This window comes from Amphiprion ocellaris, chromosome 17 (assembly GCF_022539595.1).
Source record: "Amphiprion ocellaris isolate individual 3 ecotype Okinawa chromosome 17, ASM2253959v1, whole genome shotgun sequence".
Classification (NCBI taxonomy): domain Eukaryota; kingdom Metazoa; phylum Chordata; class Actinopteri; family Pomacentridae; genus Amphiprion; species Amphiprion ocellaris.
Genome location: NC_072782.1, coordinates 20,100,144 through 20,115,400, shown reverse-complemented (window position 1 = coordinate 20,115,400; position 15,257 = coordinate 20,100,144). Strand labels below are relative to the sequence as shown.

Here is a 15,257-nt window from a genome sequence, read left to right as displayed (position 1 = left end):
TTAATTGGTGTGAATAATTTTCAAAGAAAAAAATGTCTAAATATTTAGATTCCAGCTTCTTAAATGGGAATATTTCTTTCTTAGTCTATGACAGTAAATATTTTTCCTGGGTTGCAAACAAAACATTATACTGGTCATCTTGATCGATATTTTTCACCATTTTGTGCTTGCTTTTTTCTTTTTTTTAAAAAAAAAACAAAAAAAAAACATGCAAATAAAACCAATTTCCATATGATGAGTGGCAAGCAGAAAATTATTTTTGATTTTTTTAAAATGGCATTATTAAGGTAAGTATTCACAATAGAAACCTAATAACCTAAAATGCATGATTTAATGCTGTAAGGGCTGGGGGATCAAAACTAGCAGTTGTAATGGGTTTTAGTGGGGACATTTTTGTCCTTAAGGTCCAAAATGTAACTTTTTTTGTGTACACAAAGTATTGTTGTATTTATGGGAGCAGAGGTTGAATTTTCAAAATCCCCCCAAAATAAATACCTTGTCAAAAATAATGTCATATGCATTAACACCACCAGAACTTTTAATCTTTACAATTACAAAAATGCTGTTTTGGTCGAATAACGGTTAAATTTAAAAAATAAATAAACTAAAAATTAAAGTTCATTTTAGTTTGAAAGCTGTCAGTGTAGCTTGCAGTCCTAGCAAACAGTTAACACAGTTTACAGTTGCTTCTCTGTCAGGGGGTTTTCTGTCTGTCCATTAATTAATGTGATTTCTGTTCCAGTTCATCCCGGATGGCTACGCCTCCCACCTCTCCCAACTAGAGTACAACCAGAGGTCTCGCCCGGCCAAGTCTGCCAGCACCCGCATGGTCCTCCGTAAGGGCAGCTTTGGCTTGGGTGCAGCCGGAGGAGACTTCCTCCGCAAACGCAACCACATCTTTCGCACCATCTCTGCATCTCAGCAGCCCGGAGGGTCTGGATCCGGCTCCCCCAACCTGCCGGGCCGGACTGAGCGCACGTTGAGCCAGTGTGAAGTGGAGCGGGAACGAGGCATCACGGCAGCAACCCAGCGGAGTATGAGCATCGCTGCAGGCTGCTGGGGCCGCAGCGGGAGCACCAGGGAGGGCAGCGGAGGGTTACTTGGCCCCAAGTAAGGTCTGAAAATGGAGCTATGGTGTTAAAGGACCCAGCCTGAGCTACCATGATATCTGGATAGAAGACAAAAGGGTGGAGAAAAGGATGTGGATGGAGGATTTGTAGGTTATAAAATTAAAGGGATGTAGCATGAATAACACACTAAACTGATTGTTAGAGTTTAGAAAAGAGGGGTCTGTCCAGGAGGAGTGGACTAATCAGGCCAAGTGGCATACAGAGAACAAACTAGTTGTGTAGCATGACTCTTTTACTGTAATACTTTTATAGGATACATCGCTAATTACTTAAAAAATGACAAGGAAGGATTAAATGAAATATTGTAAGCCTTAAACTAATCTCGTGTAATGGGACCCCCTCCCTTCCCTTTTCCAAACAACACACTGTCCAAGCATTCACATTCATGAGCTCAGGGCAAACCGCAGAGCCAGATCCTTCACCAAAACATGGCGCTGAGGCCACATTCATTTGCCAGTCATGGCAAAAAGCCAATAATTTCACTTCTGTTTCTGTCCCACTGTTTCCTACACTCTACCCAGCAAGGACTGACAATAAGTATAAAAACCCTCATGATGCAAAAAGAGAAGCAGACAAAAGCCGTGTTTCCATTTAACTGTCAAATGTTACATAAAATTTTTAAAAAAGATAATTAGATTTGCTTCCAACTAACTACTTTAGAGTGAATAAACTAGGCTCCATAGTATCGTCACAAGCCAGTAACAAAACTAATTGTTTGCCAGCCACTAAAAAACCTTGAATAAGAAAAAGAAACATGTGAAACTTTGTCATCTATGAGCGCAATGGAGAAACGTCTTTACCAGCTGTTTTCACTTGGGCATGTAGCAATTATTCTTTTATGTCAGCTGGCATTGAACACGTTTCTAAACTGTTTGGAGATGAAGACAACAAAAAAAGACACAGATTAGTCAAGTGAGTAAAATGTTCGCTACATCAGAACTTGCTCAGAAGAAATTTTTCCATTTGACTTTATGAAAACCATCTCTAGCAAGCATTAAAGTGTGGTTTGCAAAATAATTTTTTTGTTCTATTGTTATTTTGCCATTAGATTTTTCTAATGCGATCGAAGAAAATGTGCATAAAAATATGTTATGGAAACACGGCTTAAGTAAAACGTGAATGAAATCTTGCTGTAAAGGGTCAGTTCATCCACATTTTAGAAAAAAATAATAATAATTAGACGCATCTACCAGAGATATTTAAAGGTGGAGATCAACGGACATTTCAGTGGAATTGCTTTACAAATGAAAATGGTTCAGAGCAAATTATTTTCCATTGTAGGAAGTTGTGCATCATTTCAGGGTTTTTTGGGATCTGACCACAAGAACTGTTCCTGTAGAACCTCTTTCAGGCCATTTTTCTATCCACTCGATGTTCACATCAAGTAGCAGTCTCCTCTAAAACAATGCCACAACGCAAAATCCACTGGCTAACAAAACAAACCTCCATTGTTCTATTTCCTACGTGCTCATAGAACAGGAATTACATCCATGAAGTAATATTTCTCATTGTTTTGGTGCACTTAAAGGTAACATTGCAGCCAAAGTTGTTTCACCTGCAATGGAAACCTAAAGTCTTAAAGTTCTAATACAGGATGGATTATTTTTTTGGGGGGGGGTTTATTTGGCCAAAAGCCCCGATTTTCCTTTCATAAGATTAACGTGTTTGATTCTGAGCCACATGGTTCAAAAGGATTGCTGTGTGATTTGATACAGTTCAGATCTTCATGGTCCCCAGAGGATAAATCCTCACTCTTTTTCAGTTAGTGCCTTTAGCAGTCAGAGTTTCTACTTATCCAGGGAAACTGTTGAATTGAATTCGAAGGAAAATGTTTGAAAGATAAATGTGATGCCCAGGGTGGTGTTGTTTCAAATGTTTATTTCAATTTCATTTTTCTCTATCCACTCTTAAGGATAATCGAACTTACTTTTACGCTGGTTTTTCAAAGCAGCATTCAATTAAATGACCCTGATCCAGATACAAACAATTCAGTATCACCAGATCCAGGTTACCAGTACTCTAAATTTGACTACATATTACAGTGTAGACTACTAGCTTTTAAGTTTAAATTGAATGTTTTTTTTTTTACACTTTCTGAAATCCAGCCTGAATCCACGATTCAACACTCAGTCTTTCAACAATACATTCTGCAGTTTTGATGCACATGAACACCTTTTTTGTTTGTTTTGAACAACCTGTTATCAAGATTTTAACTATCAATAGCCGAAATCCAATCAAATTACTTCTGAACAACTATGTTTAGAGCATGAGTCTATTGACTTTGGTGATCCGGTGACTTTTCCTCTCGCACCATCATCCGGTTGACAACAACTACCGGTTGGATTACTACAAAATATGATACAGATCAAAATTTTAATACTTTGGCTTATGACCAAAACACACAAAATTAAACTTAGCATGCTAAGACACTAAGCTAGAGATGTTACACATGGTAAGCACCGTACTCATTAGCATGCTGACTGTAGCATTTAGCTTAGTCTTGTCTGAATGTAAGCTTTTAATGCTATGAGCACAAACATGTTCTCACTGACTTTCACAGTTTTGAGATGGAGAAACTGTTAAACATAAAACCAAAACTTTCTGACTTTATAGATACCAAAAGCAATGAGTGAGTAAATCTGTACTTGGGATGAACTGATCCTTTTAACAGGTGTGAGGTAGATTTGTGAAACAGTCTTGTTAATCACTGATGTTTTTAAATGCATACAGCTTGCATTTTGCCGCTCCAGTTTTCATTCCTCTCTGTGTGAGTCTCTGTAGTCGTTTCCCTTTCAGTGTGGCCTCTGGGCCGTGCAAGGCCTTAATATCCCACGAGACATTTATTCCACAGAGGGAAAAGCAGGCTGGAAAACAAGGCATGCAGCATTAAAGCAACAAATGAAATTCTGTACAGTCCACAGCAACAATCCCTTTATATATTCATCTGCTTGCAATACCTCTGGTCCACCTGCTGGTGGCGTTCTGTTTCCCACACCTGCTGCTGCTGCTGGGCGACACTTGTGTGGTGCTCCCCAGCTTTTTGCTCTTGTTGATTGTACAGGACGGAGCTGGTGTTTCTGCTGAGGAGCCTGTTTCATTTCAGACTGAACTGAGATGCAGGATTTCCTGTTTGTGTTCGTACCAAATGGACTGAAGAAAGAGCTTGAATGTTGGACTGATCCTTTCAGTGGTGATTGTGGTCATCTCTTCGACTTCCCAGAGCAAACATCATTTTGCTGCTTCGTTGACTGAACTGTATATTTTCATAACCAGGGGACGTAGAAGAAGAAGCAGCCACCTCATGTCTGCAATCCAAAAACAACATGTACAATGTAGTCAGATTTTCTAGTGCTTAGATCACTAAATAAAGGAAACATCTGCAGCTTTTCAGGGCTTAAAACAGCAGTCAGGTGCCTGCAGGAAAAATGAAACCAATTTGTAACTCATAATCCACTGGCCACTGAGAAACCCTCTACTAATGTGCTTCCACTTAAATGTCTCGTTTCCACTCAGTTTTACTTGATGTGTGTAATTCTGTGTAATATTTGGACTATGCCCTCTTGTGTTCAATGCAAAGACATGCATTTCTTTACACACTGATTGAATCTTCACCACAAACATGGGAAAGAGGCTCATTTCACCACTTTTAAAACGTGTTTTGATAAATAAGTGAGGAGGGGGGCTGCCAGATATGGAGCCAGTTTTGTGAAATGCTTTGTTCGAATACATATGAAGCACTATGCATTTACTCGGTACGTTCCAGAGTTAGCATGTGTATTCTTTTTAATTTTACATTCACACAGTTTGACTGTCAACATAGTGTCATACACAGTCTGGCAAGGCAAATTCCAAACCGGGAAAAAACCAGAAATGGATAAAACATATAAGGTCGTGGATGTTTTCATACGGATGGACTTGTGGTTGAGTGGTATACACTATCGTTCAAAAGTTGGGGTCACTTAGAAATGTATTTATTTTTGAAAGAAAAGCAGTTTTTTCAATGAAGATAACACTAAATGAATCAGGAATACAGTCTAGACATTGTTAATGTTGTAAATGACTGTTCTAGCTGGAAATGGCTGATTTTTAATGGAATATCTACACATGTGGACAAAATTGTTTGTACCCCTCGGTTAATGAAAGAAAAACCCACAATGGTCACAGAAATAATTTGAATCTGAGAAAAGTAATAATGAACAAAAATTCTATGAAAATTAACCAATGAAAATCAGACGTTGCTTTTGAACCGTGGTTCAACAGAATTATTTAAAAAAAATAAACGCATGAAACAGCCCTGGACAAAAATGATGGTACCCTTAACTTAATATTTTGTTGCACAACCTTTTGAGACAATCGCTGCAATCAAACGATTTCTGTAACTGTCAATGAGACTTCTGCACCTCTCAGCAGGTATTCTGGTCCACTCCTCATGAGCAGACTGCTCCAGTTGTCTCAGGTTTAAAGGGTTCCTTCTCCAGACGGCATGTTTCAGCTCCTTCCACAGATGTTCAATAGTATTTAGATCAGGGCACATAGAAGGCCACTTCAGAAGAGTCCAATGTTTTCCTCTTAACCATTCTTGGGTGTTTTTATCTGTGTGTTTTGGATCATTATCCTGTTGCAAGACCCATGACCTGCGACTGAGACCAAGCTTTCTGACACTGGGCAGCACATTTCTCTCTAGAATACCTTGATAGTCAAGAGATTCCATTGTACCCTGCAAAGATTCAAGACACCCTGTGCCAGATGCAGCAAAGCAGCCCCAGAACATAACAGAGCCTCCTCCATGTTTCACAGTAGGGACAGTGTTCTTTTCTTGATATGCTTCATTTTTGGGTCTGTGAACATAGAGCTGATGTGCCTTGCCAAAAAAGTTCCAGTTTTGTCTTGTCTGTCCATAGGACATTCTCCCAGAAGCTTGGTGGTTTGTCAACATGCAGTTTGGCAAATTCCAATCTGGCTTTTTTTATGATTTGTTTTCAACAATGGTGTCCTCCTTGGTCGTCTCCCATGAAGTCCACTTTGGCTCAAACAACAATGGATGGTGCGATCTGACACTGATTTACCTTGACCTTGGAGTTCACCTTTAATGTCTTTAGAGGTTGTTCTGGGCTCTTTTGTTACCATTCGTATTATCCATCTCTTCAATTTTTCATCAATTTTCCTCCTGTGGCCACGTCCAGGAAGGTTGGCTACAGTCCCATGGATCTTAAATTTCTGAATAATATGTGCAACTGTAGTCACAGGAACATCAAGCTGCTTGGAGATGGTCTTATAGCCTTTACCTTTAACATGCTTGTCTATAATTTTCTTTCTAATCTCCTGAGACAACTCTCTCCTTTGCTTCCTCTGGTCCATGTTTAGTGTGGTACACACCATGTCACCAAACAGCACAGTGACTACTTGTAACCCTATAAATACGCCGACTGACTAATTACAAGTTTGTAAGTAAGTAAGTAAAGTTTATTTCTTAAGTGCTTCTCACAGATAAAAATCACAAAGTGCTTTACAATTAAATACTAGAAAATAAAACAAACAATAAAATACATTAAATATAAAAAATAAATACAATAAAATACATATACAAGACGAGAAGAAGAAAGAAATTGTCAACCAAATGCTTTCCTGAACAGCAGTGTCTTCAAGCCCTTCTTAAAAGAGTCCACAGATTCAGCAAAACGGAGAGACATTGGTAAAGCATTCCACAAAGTTGGGGCCACAAACTGAAATGATCGCTCTCCTCGAGTTTTATAGTTAGTCTTAGGAACCTCAAGCAGATTCTGTCCAGCAGAACGAAGAGCACGACTAGGGGAGTATGGAGTCAACATATCCAATATATAATGAGGAGCCTGACCATGCAAGGCTCTGAAGGTGAGAACTAAAATCTTAAAATCAATCCTGAATTTCACAGGGAGCCAGTGTAACTCTGATAACACGGGAGTGATGTGTGATCTCTTTGAGGTTCTTGTCAAAAGTCTAGCTGCTGAGTTTTGGACTAATTGCAATTTTCTAAAGACAGTCTGATTCAGACAAGCAAAAACAGAATTACAATAGTCCAGCCGCGAAGATATAAATGCATGAATGACTGTTTCTAAGTCTATTCCTGCACAGCATTTTCCGAATTTTAGAAATGTTTCTAAGATGGTAAAAGCAATTTCTGACAACCTGTTTGCAGTGTGTTTCAAAGGACATGGCCTGGTCAAACACAACCCCCAGGTTTCTGAGGCTGGGTTTGACAGTGGGGCCAAGTGAGCCAAGAAGCTGCTTAATCAGTGCAATTTTATCATCAGGAGCAAAGATAAGTGTCTCTGTCTTATTTGAATTTATCTGCAAGCAGTTTGATGTAAGCCAGTCCTTGATAGCAGATACGCACTCGAGAAACAATGTCAAACGGTGAAATTCAGACTCTTTAAAAGAACAATACAACTGGATGTCATCAGCAGAAGTGATAGGACACATGTTTAAATCTGTCAATAATATGACCAAGAGGCAAAAGGTACAGTAAAAATAAAACGGGGCCCAAAACTGACCCCTGTGCAACACCACAGGACAAAGCATGAACATCTGACATTATGTTGTTTATAGAAACACAAAATGTTCTGTCACGTATGTATGAGGAAAACCATTTGAGGACAGATCCAGAAAACCCCATCTCATTCTCGAGACGACTGATCAATATACTGTGCTCCACAGTGTCGAAAGCAGAGGTTAAATCAAGAAGCACAAGTACAGTATAGCAACGAGAGTCTGCAGCCATTTTTACATCATTAGCAACTTTAACAAGAGCGGGTTCAGTGGAGTGAAGTTTTCGAAATCCAGACTGAAAAGAATCAAACAATTTGTGCTCTTCCATATAGGACGTCAATTGGCCTGCCACTACTTTTTCCAGAATTTTTGACACAAATGGAAGTTTTGAAATTGGCCTGTAGCTTTTAGGCTCTGAAGGGTCTAGGTGTGTCTTTTTCAGAGTGGGGTTTACCACAGCATGTTTAAAGTAACTGGGAACCAAGCCAGATTCAAAAGAAAGATTTATCAGTTTTACAACCCAAGGACCAACGACATCAAAGATTTTCATAAAGAATGATGTAGGAATAATGTCAGCAGGGCTTGATGATATTTTCATTTTTCCCATTAACGCTTTTACATCCTGTAGGCAGACAGGTGTGAATGAAGACCAAGAACACACTGGGGCAAACTCAAAAGAGGACAAAGTGGTCTGGGGTGTATTGATGTTGGCCCGGATATCCTCCACTTTGCTCACAAAAAACATCATAAAGTTATTGCAGTCCTCCTTGGAGTAAACAGGCACACGAGGTGCAGAGGGCGCAACAAGATTGTCAATAGTGTCAAAAAGAACATTAGGGTTTTTCTTGTTAGAAGAAATCAGGTTAGAGAAATAAGTAGAACGAGACTGATTTTGTAGACACCTGTGATGCTAATTAGAGGACACACCTTGATTGAACATGTCCCTATTGTCACATTATTTTCAGTCTTTTCTAGGGGTACCATCATTTTTGTCCAGGCCTGTTTCATGAGTTTATTTTTAAAAATAATTCTGTTAAACCACGGTTCAGAAGCAATGTCTGATTTTCCTTGGTTAATTTTCATAGAATTTTTATTTACTATTACTTTTGTCAGATTCTAATTATTTCTGTGACCGTTGTGGGTTTTTCTTTCATTAACCGAGGGGTACTAACAATTTTGTCCACGTGTGTACATAGGGGTACAGAGGAACATTTCCAGCAACCATCACTCCTGTGTTCTAATGCTACATTGTGTTAGTTAATGGTGTCGAAAGGCTAATTGATGATTAGAAAACCCTTGTGCAATTATGTTAGCACATGAATAAAAGTGTGACTTTTCATGGAAAACATGAAATTGCCTGGGTGACCCCAAACTTTTGAACGGTAGTGTATGTACACAGAGCTGTGTGGAAACGAGGTGCAGGTGATGGGCAAAATGAAAAAAAAAATCACATATTTTGTTATTTATAGTTTCTTTACTCAATCATAATTGACTGTTTTATCACATGGTAATCACAGGGAAGTGCACCAATATCTGTCAAATATGTTCACACAGACTGATCATGCTAACTGCTGTACGTAGGAAACCCTCCAAGACGACACTGGGAGCATGATTAGGAAGAAGGATCCCAGCAACCTAAAGTGGTTTCAGTGTTGAAATTAGCACCTGACTGCATTATAACCTTGACAAACTGTCAACTTCTCCTTTAGTTCTGTGTAAGCTTTTGGAGTACAGATGTGTGGAGCAGCTCTGCCGCTTGTTTGCTTCATTTTACTCTGCTGTCGTTTACGTCTTGCTTCCACTATGTTTCAACATGTGTGATCAGTGACGTGTTCAGCCCGTAACAGAAGCCAAAATCTTTCTCTAGCACTGTAGTGAATCAACTGTGTAACCTCATTGTTAATTTTTGCACTAGTTTAAGGTGGACATATCCTGTAGTTACCATCTCATGTTGTTACGTTTGAACACCTCTGTAGTGCATGACGCGTTTTATCGTTTATGTCCGGATATACTGTATGTGCTAGGATGCACACGTCTGTACATTTTGTCAGGAGTTAAAAATAATGTAAGTATTTGTGCCAAACAGTACGTGGAGAAGTCTAGAAAAGTATTTAGACCCGGGGTTTTCAAAGTCTGGACCCCCTTTTGCACCCTCCAAGCTTTTCTTCTATTATTATTATTATCTGTCTGATTGGTGGATTCATGTCTTGGAACTGCAGTTCCCATAATGCTTTGAAAGTCCGTGTTGTTTATATAGCACATTTAAATCACATTCTTTCCAGATAAGAAAAAAAGATTTGACTTTGCCAAACAAGTTTAAATGTTAAGGTATCGATTAAATGCGTAATTTAATTAAAAGACACGATCCTTAAAGACTCTTCTAAACATCTGAATAAATATTGTGTCAGTTGAATGAAAAATACTCATTTTAAAACCCTTTCTCTAGCACCTTAGTCAGCAGACTATCTTTGTTTTGATTCAGCAACAGAGGTCAAATATTTTTAGTAAAATGATTCAAGGACTCTTAACAGTTTATTTATTTTGTTATTTAACAAAGTATTTATAGAAAGTTTACTCTGAAAGCAGTGACTAGCTCGGTTACTCAAATGCTAAAACATGGAGAGTACAAAATAACTGTGCAGGAACTTAAAAAAAAAAAGTACATTTGTTTACATTTTGGCATCATTAAAAGTATTCCACCTTAGTTATTATCAGCTCCTGTTTGCAGCGTACCGGTGAATGTAAAGACAACTATCACTGGATTAATGTGATACTGAAGAAGATCCTAAAATTATGGTTCTCAGGCAAGCTCTGCAGTCATAGGAGCCTCCTCTGACTTCGGAGCAGATTATGAATGTTTACCAGCGATGGATGTTAGATTAAATGAGATTCTAAAAAGTTTAAGTCCTACTGATTCTAAAAATGACTTCAGTGCAGTTGTTTCTGACAAAGTTATGCCTCTGAGAAGTGAGGATGATTTTTGGTGTTAATTGCATGCACCAGTTCCTTTTGTCTTACAGAACAGGGAGGTCCTCCCGGTTTGAAAACCCCTGATTTAGACTGCATCAACCTTTTATGATAGTAAGCACAGTGTGTGCGGAGAGCATTTCTTACTGCTTTGACTGCATTCTGTGGCTCCATGTTGTTTGTGTTGTCTTTGTATGAGAAAGAAAAGTGTCTTTAATAGAAATGAGGGCAGAGACGGAGCTGAAATTGTGGACAATAAGTTATTTAAAAAGAAGTGCTGGACCTTTGCGGTGGGTGCCAGGTTTTTGTAAAACGTTCCCTTCGGCTGAGTTGAGTCCGCCCCTCCGGATTCTGAGACTGTTCAGGAGCCGTGGCTGCATCAGTGTACATACTGTAAAGATGTATATGTAGGACTTCTATGGTTGAGAGGTATTTATTTATGTAAGGATCACAATGTTACTCTAGAAATTTCAGGTGAAATATATTTGAAATATGTAGCATTTTATTTGTCATTAAGTCTATGGACCAGCGCGGGAAGGTTTTTGTGTTTACCAGTGCAATATTCAGTCACAGCAGGTGCACAACCCTCCACAACACAACCACACACCGCCTGCAGCTGTGTTTCACACCTCCTGGAGACTATTTGTATTCCAGCCTCTGTCGACCTCTGCTGTCTCTTTACAACAGTCAGTCTACTGCTGAGTGTTTTATAGGACTTGCTGTACCTATTTTTCAAACTGGAGTATTTTACAGAATCTTTGAAATGTAACTCGAGACTGTTTTTGTCAGTCAGCAGCGGTGCATGGAAAAGTAAAACCCCATAACAAAGAAAAAACTATTTAACAAGCTGTTGCATGTCGTCTAATCAAATTGGAACAACGTAACCTTCATGCTTAACAATAATAAACCTGTTATGTTGTCCACGATGTCCTCACTGTTTAATGACGTATGTTATGTATGGAACAATTCACAGATTATATTTGAGATTATTGCCACTGTTGGATAAGAAGCAACACGTTTCTAGATCTTCAGCTCAGTTTAAACACAGTCCAGTGTTAGTTTGTGGTTCCACTTTCTAATAATGCAGCCTTTAAAAGGGTTATAAACTGGCTTCACTGATAGGTAAAAGAGTAGTTTGGTACTTCGGGAAATGCTAAATGTTATACCAGCTGTCAACTAAATAATGAAATCATTATCAGAAACTGCTTTGCAGAATCATTTGAAAGATTTTTAAAGCAAAAATAGTGAAGAACAGTTTCTCAAATTTGAGAATGATGTTCGTTTTCTCTCATTTCTATGGTAATTATCTGATTATCTTCAGGTTTTAGACTGTTAATGGAACAAAACAACAACATCTGACCAGTATCCTGGGCTGAAAAGTCACTATGGACATTTTTGTCCTATTTTTGACACGTACCAGCATCTTTCTGACTCATTACTAGTCTGTTTAATCTGCGCATAAATACACTGTTCAAAAGTTTGGGGTCCCTTAGAAATGTCCTTATTACTGAAAGAAAAGCTGTTATTTTCAATGAAGATAACATTAAATGAATCAGAAATACAGTCTAGACATTGTTAATGTGGTAAATGACTAGTCTAGCTGGAAACAGCGGATTTTTAATTGAATAATAGGGGTACAGAGGAACATTTCCAGCAACCATCACTCCTATGTTCCAATGCTACATTGTGCTAGCTGATGGTGTTGAAAGGCTAATTGATGATTAAAAAACCCTTGTGCAACTATGTTAAGTACATGAATAAAAGTATGAGTTTTCATGGAAATCATGAAATTGTCCGGGTGACCCCAAACTTTTGAACGGTAGTGTACCTGTAAAAATCACTATCCAGCTTAGCTCAGCATGAAGACTGAAAACTTAAAAACTGTTCGATAAAGCTCACAGATTGATTCATTAGATCTGGTCTGTTTATGTCGTGTGAAATACGTGTCTGCCTAAATGTAGCAAAATTCCCCGACTTCCATGTCTAAAGCTCACTAACTGACATGTTATACGTAGTTTGTTTAATTCGTGCAAAAACTTAAACAAGTGGAAACAACAATCTGGTTTAGTCAGTTGCTGTGGTGATTTTTGGAGAATAGAATCTGCCTTTGAACATCACTGAAGCTCACAAATTGATCTGTTACAACTAGTTTGAGCACAAAAACTTAAAGATGAACGCACAGTAATAGTTTTAGCTCAGCATAGCATAAAAAATTCAGTGTAGGGGAAATAGGAAAAGACTGATTCTGTACAAAGGTGATAAAATCCACCAATCGACATCTGTAGAGATTACAAATTGACTTATTTTTAATCTCTGCAGTGTAAACACAACAGTTTGGTTAGCTTAGCTTAGCTTTAGCATAAAGGCTGATTCAGTTTCAGTTTAATATGATTGGTTTTAGACTATGTTAGCCTTAAATGAATCTTTTCAGTATTTTTGACATTTAATAGATGTGATTAGTCAATAACAAAAATTATCATTAGTAACAGCCCTGCTTGGATTACAACAGAGACTGAAAGCATCGATAAACTGGAGCTACTGTTACCTCTAAAGCTCAATAATTGGCCCAAAACATGTCGCACTTTCCGTCTGTAAAAGCAACAGCAACAAAAAAACTATTTGGTTAGCTTAGCTTAGCTTAGCGTAAAGACTCAAAACCCACAGCTTGTCTCTGTTCTGAGGTAAACTTTATCTTCCCAAACTCTTTGACTGCTCAACATCTGGATTTCTGTCAAACAGCTGGCCCTAAAACAATTAATTTTTACAACTGCAACATTGATGATCAAAATTCTAAATTTGTCACTTAGCAACATCAATAATAGCAGAATAAATCCAGGGTCATTTATAAAAGGATTGCTAGAATTTAAAACAGACACATTACTGAGTAAGAATTTATTTCCACCAATCTGCCAAATGAAATATTTATTCATGCCCGAACTATCAATGAATAAATCTTTGTTGAAGGCTACCTTTTTAGAAAGTGGTGCTGACATTTTATTATATAAATTTACATTTAACGCCAACATTTGGGACTATTTTGTATATAAACCTCTATATTAAAATTTCACAAATCCTGTAGGACTGTAGATCTTTGACAGATGGTATTGTGTTAGATTGCATGGTGGCAATAATTACTAAACACAGTATCTGAGATTAGATTTACATGTTCAGATTTGTAAATGTTTCAGTAAGGCTTTAGTTTAACCCCATCTTTTTCATATCGGCAGTGTATAAATATTTAATAAAGTTAAATGGTTTATAGCATAGTGGTATGCTATTATACACACCTTTAAACATGTTTATTTGTTACAAATGTAACTGCCCCCACATCCTTTACTGGATTATAAACAATTAGTGACTTGCTTTAAGCTCTTATTTTAAATTTATACATTTTAATGTTTTATGAATGTATGCATAAATACACTGTAAATGTCCGTATATCTGCCTACTGCTGCATTATAGTGCCATGAAATGTTTATACACTGCTTATAAATGTGATCAGATTGGATTAAAACAATATTTCTGCATCATGGTAGCTGCTCTAACTCGTTTCTACAAGTTTCAGTTGATCCTTTGATCGTCGTCACTGACAGCCACTGATCAAAGTACTGCAGCAGGATCACAGTTACTCCTCTCACATGTTCAGTAGCTACTGATGTCTCCTAGTTCTTACAGATCTGTGAGTCTGGGCCCCGAAGCTCTTCACCATTTTCTGTACCGTGGAATAAATACAACTGGACAGTAACTCATGTGTTTGTGGGTTTTTATTATCTGGACTATCGCAGCAACCTTCTATGGATTATCATGAAATTCTGGGGCTGCACAGTGACTCGGTGGTTAGCACTTTCTCCTTGCAGTTAGAAGATCCCGGTTCACATCCCAGCCTTCCCAGGATCTTTCTATATGGAGTTTGCATGCTCTCCCTGTGCATGTGTGCATGTGTGGATTTTCTCTAAGGGTTCTCTAGCTTCCTCCCACAGTCCAAAAACATGCTGAGGTTAATTGGTGGTTCTAAATTATCTGTGAGTGTGATTGTTTGTCTTTATATGTAGCCCTGTGAGAGACTGGTGACCTGTCCAGGGTGTTCCCTGTCTTCACCCTAAGTCAGCTGGGATAGAATCCAGCCCCTCTGTGGCCCTGGATGTGTTTTGTGTTCTGGTAATTAACTGGACAAAATTTTGGGTAAACTTTATAAAAGGTCCCATCACCACTTGTGATAGGTAGTTGGTCAAAACAAGTTATAGCAAATAAAACATTTTGATCTACATTTTAATATCAGGCTCATCTTCTAGCCAAGATTAATTTGAGTCAAATCCCTTTTCCAATACAGGCATATTTTGACAGGATAAAATCCCCTTTCTGACCATCAGCTGTAGCTAATTTTTATCAGACCTCATATTGAAATGAAAAGACATGTTTTTGAAGTAGCTGAAGTAACATTCTGACACTAAAAAATAAGTGTATTTATCTTTTTAAAAAATATACAAACTTTTATGTACCGGTAACATGAGTCGTGTTGAAGGTTTAGTATTATTTTAAGCAAAAAAAAAAAAACTTTTCACAGTTTAATCCTGATAAATGTTGCAGCTGCATCACTCAGCCTTACAGCTACACATCAGCTAGTTTCTCCCTCAG

General features: G+C 38.0%; 1 protein-coding gene across 3 annotated transcripts in view; it reads left to right on the top strand.

Annotated features, from left to right (window-relative positions):
* Nucleotides 1-14,367, top strand: part of LOC111565803 (membrane-associated phosphatidylinositol transfer protein 2) — a 189,019-nt gene extending 174,652 nt beyond the window's left edge. For all 3 annotated transcript variants that reach the window (XM_055019434.1, XM_035946332.2, XM_023266050.3), the window contains one exon: nucleotides 743-14,367. In XM_055019434.1, the coding sequence (XP_054875409.1) occupies nucleotides 743-1,114 (372 nt within the window). In that variant the 3' untranslated portion in view covers nucleotides 1,115-14,367. The remainder of the gene's footprint in view (nucleotides 1-742) is intronic.
* The last annotated feature ends 890 nt before the right edge of the window (nucleotides 14,368-15,257 follow it).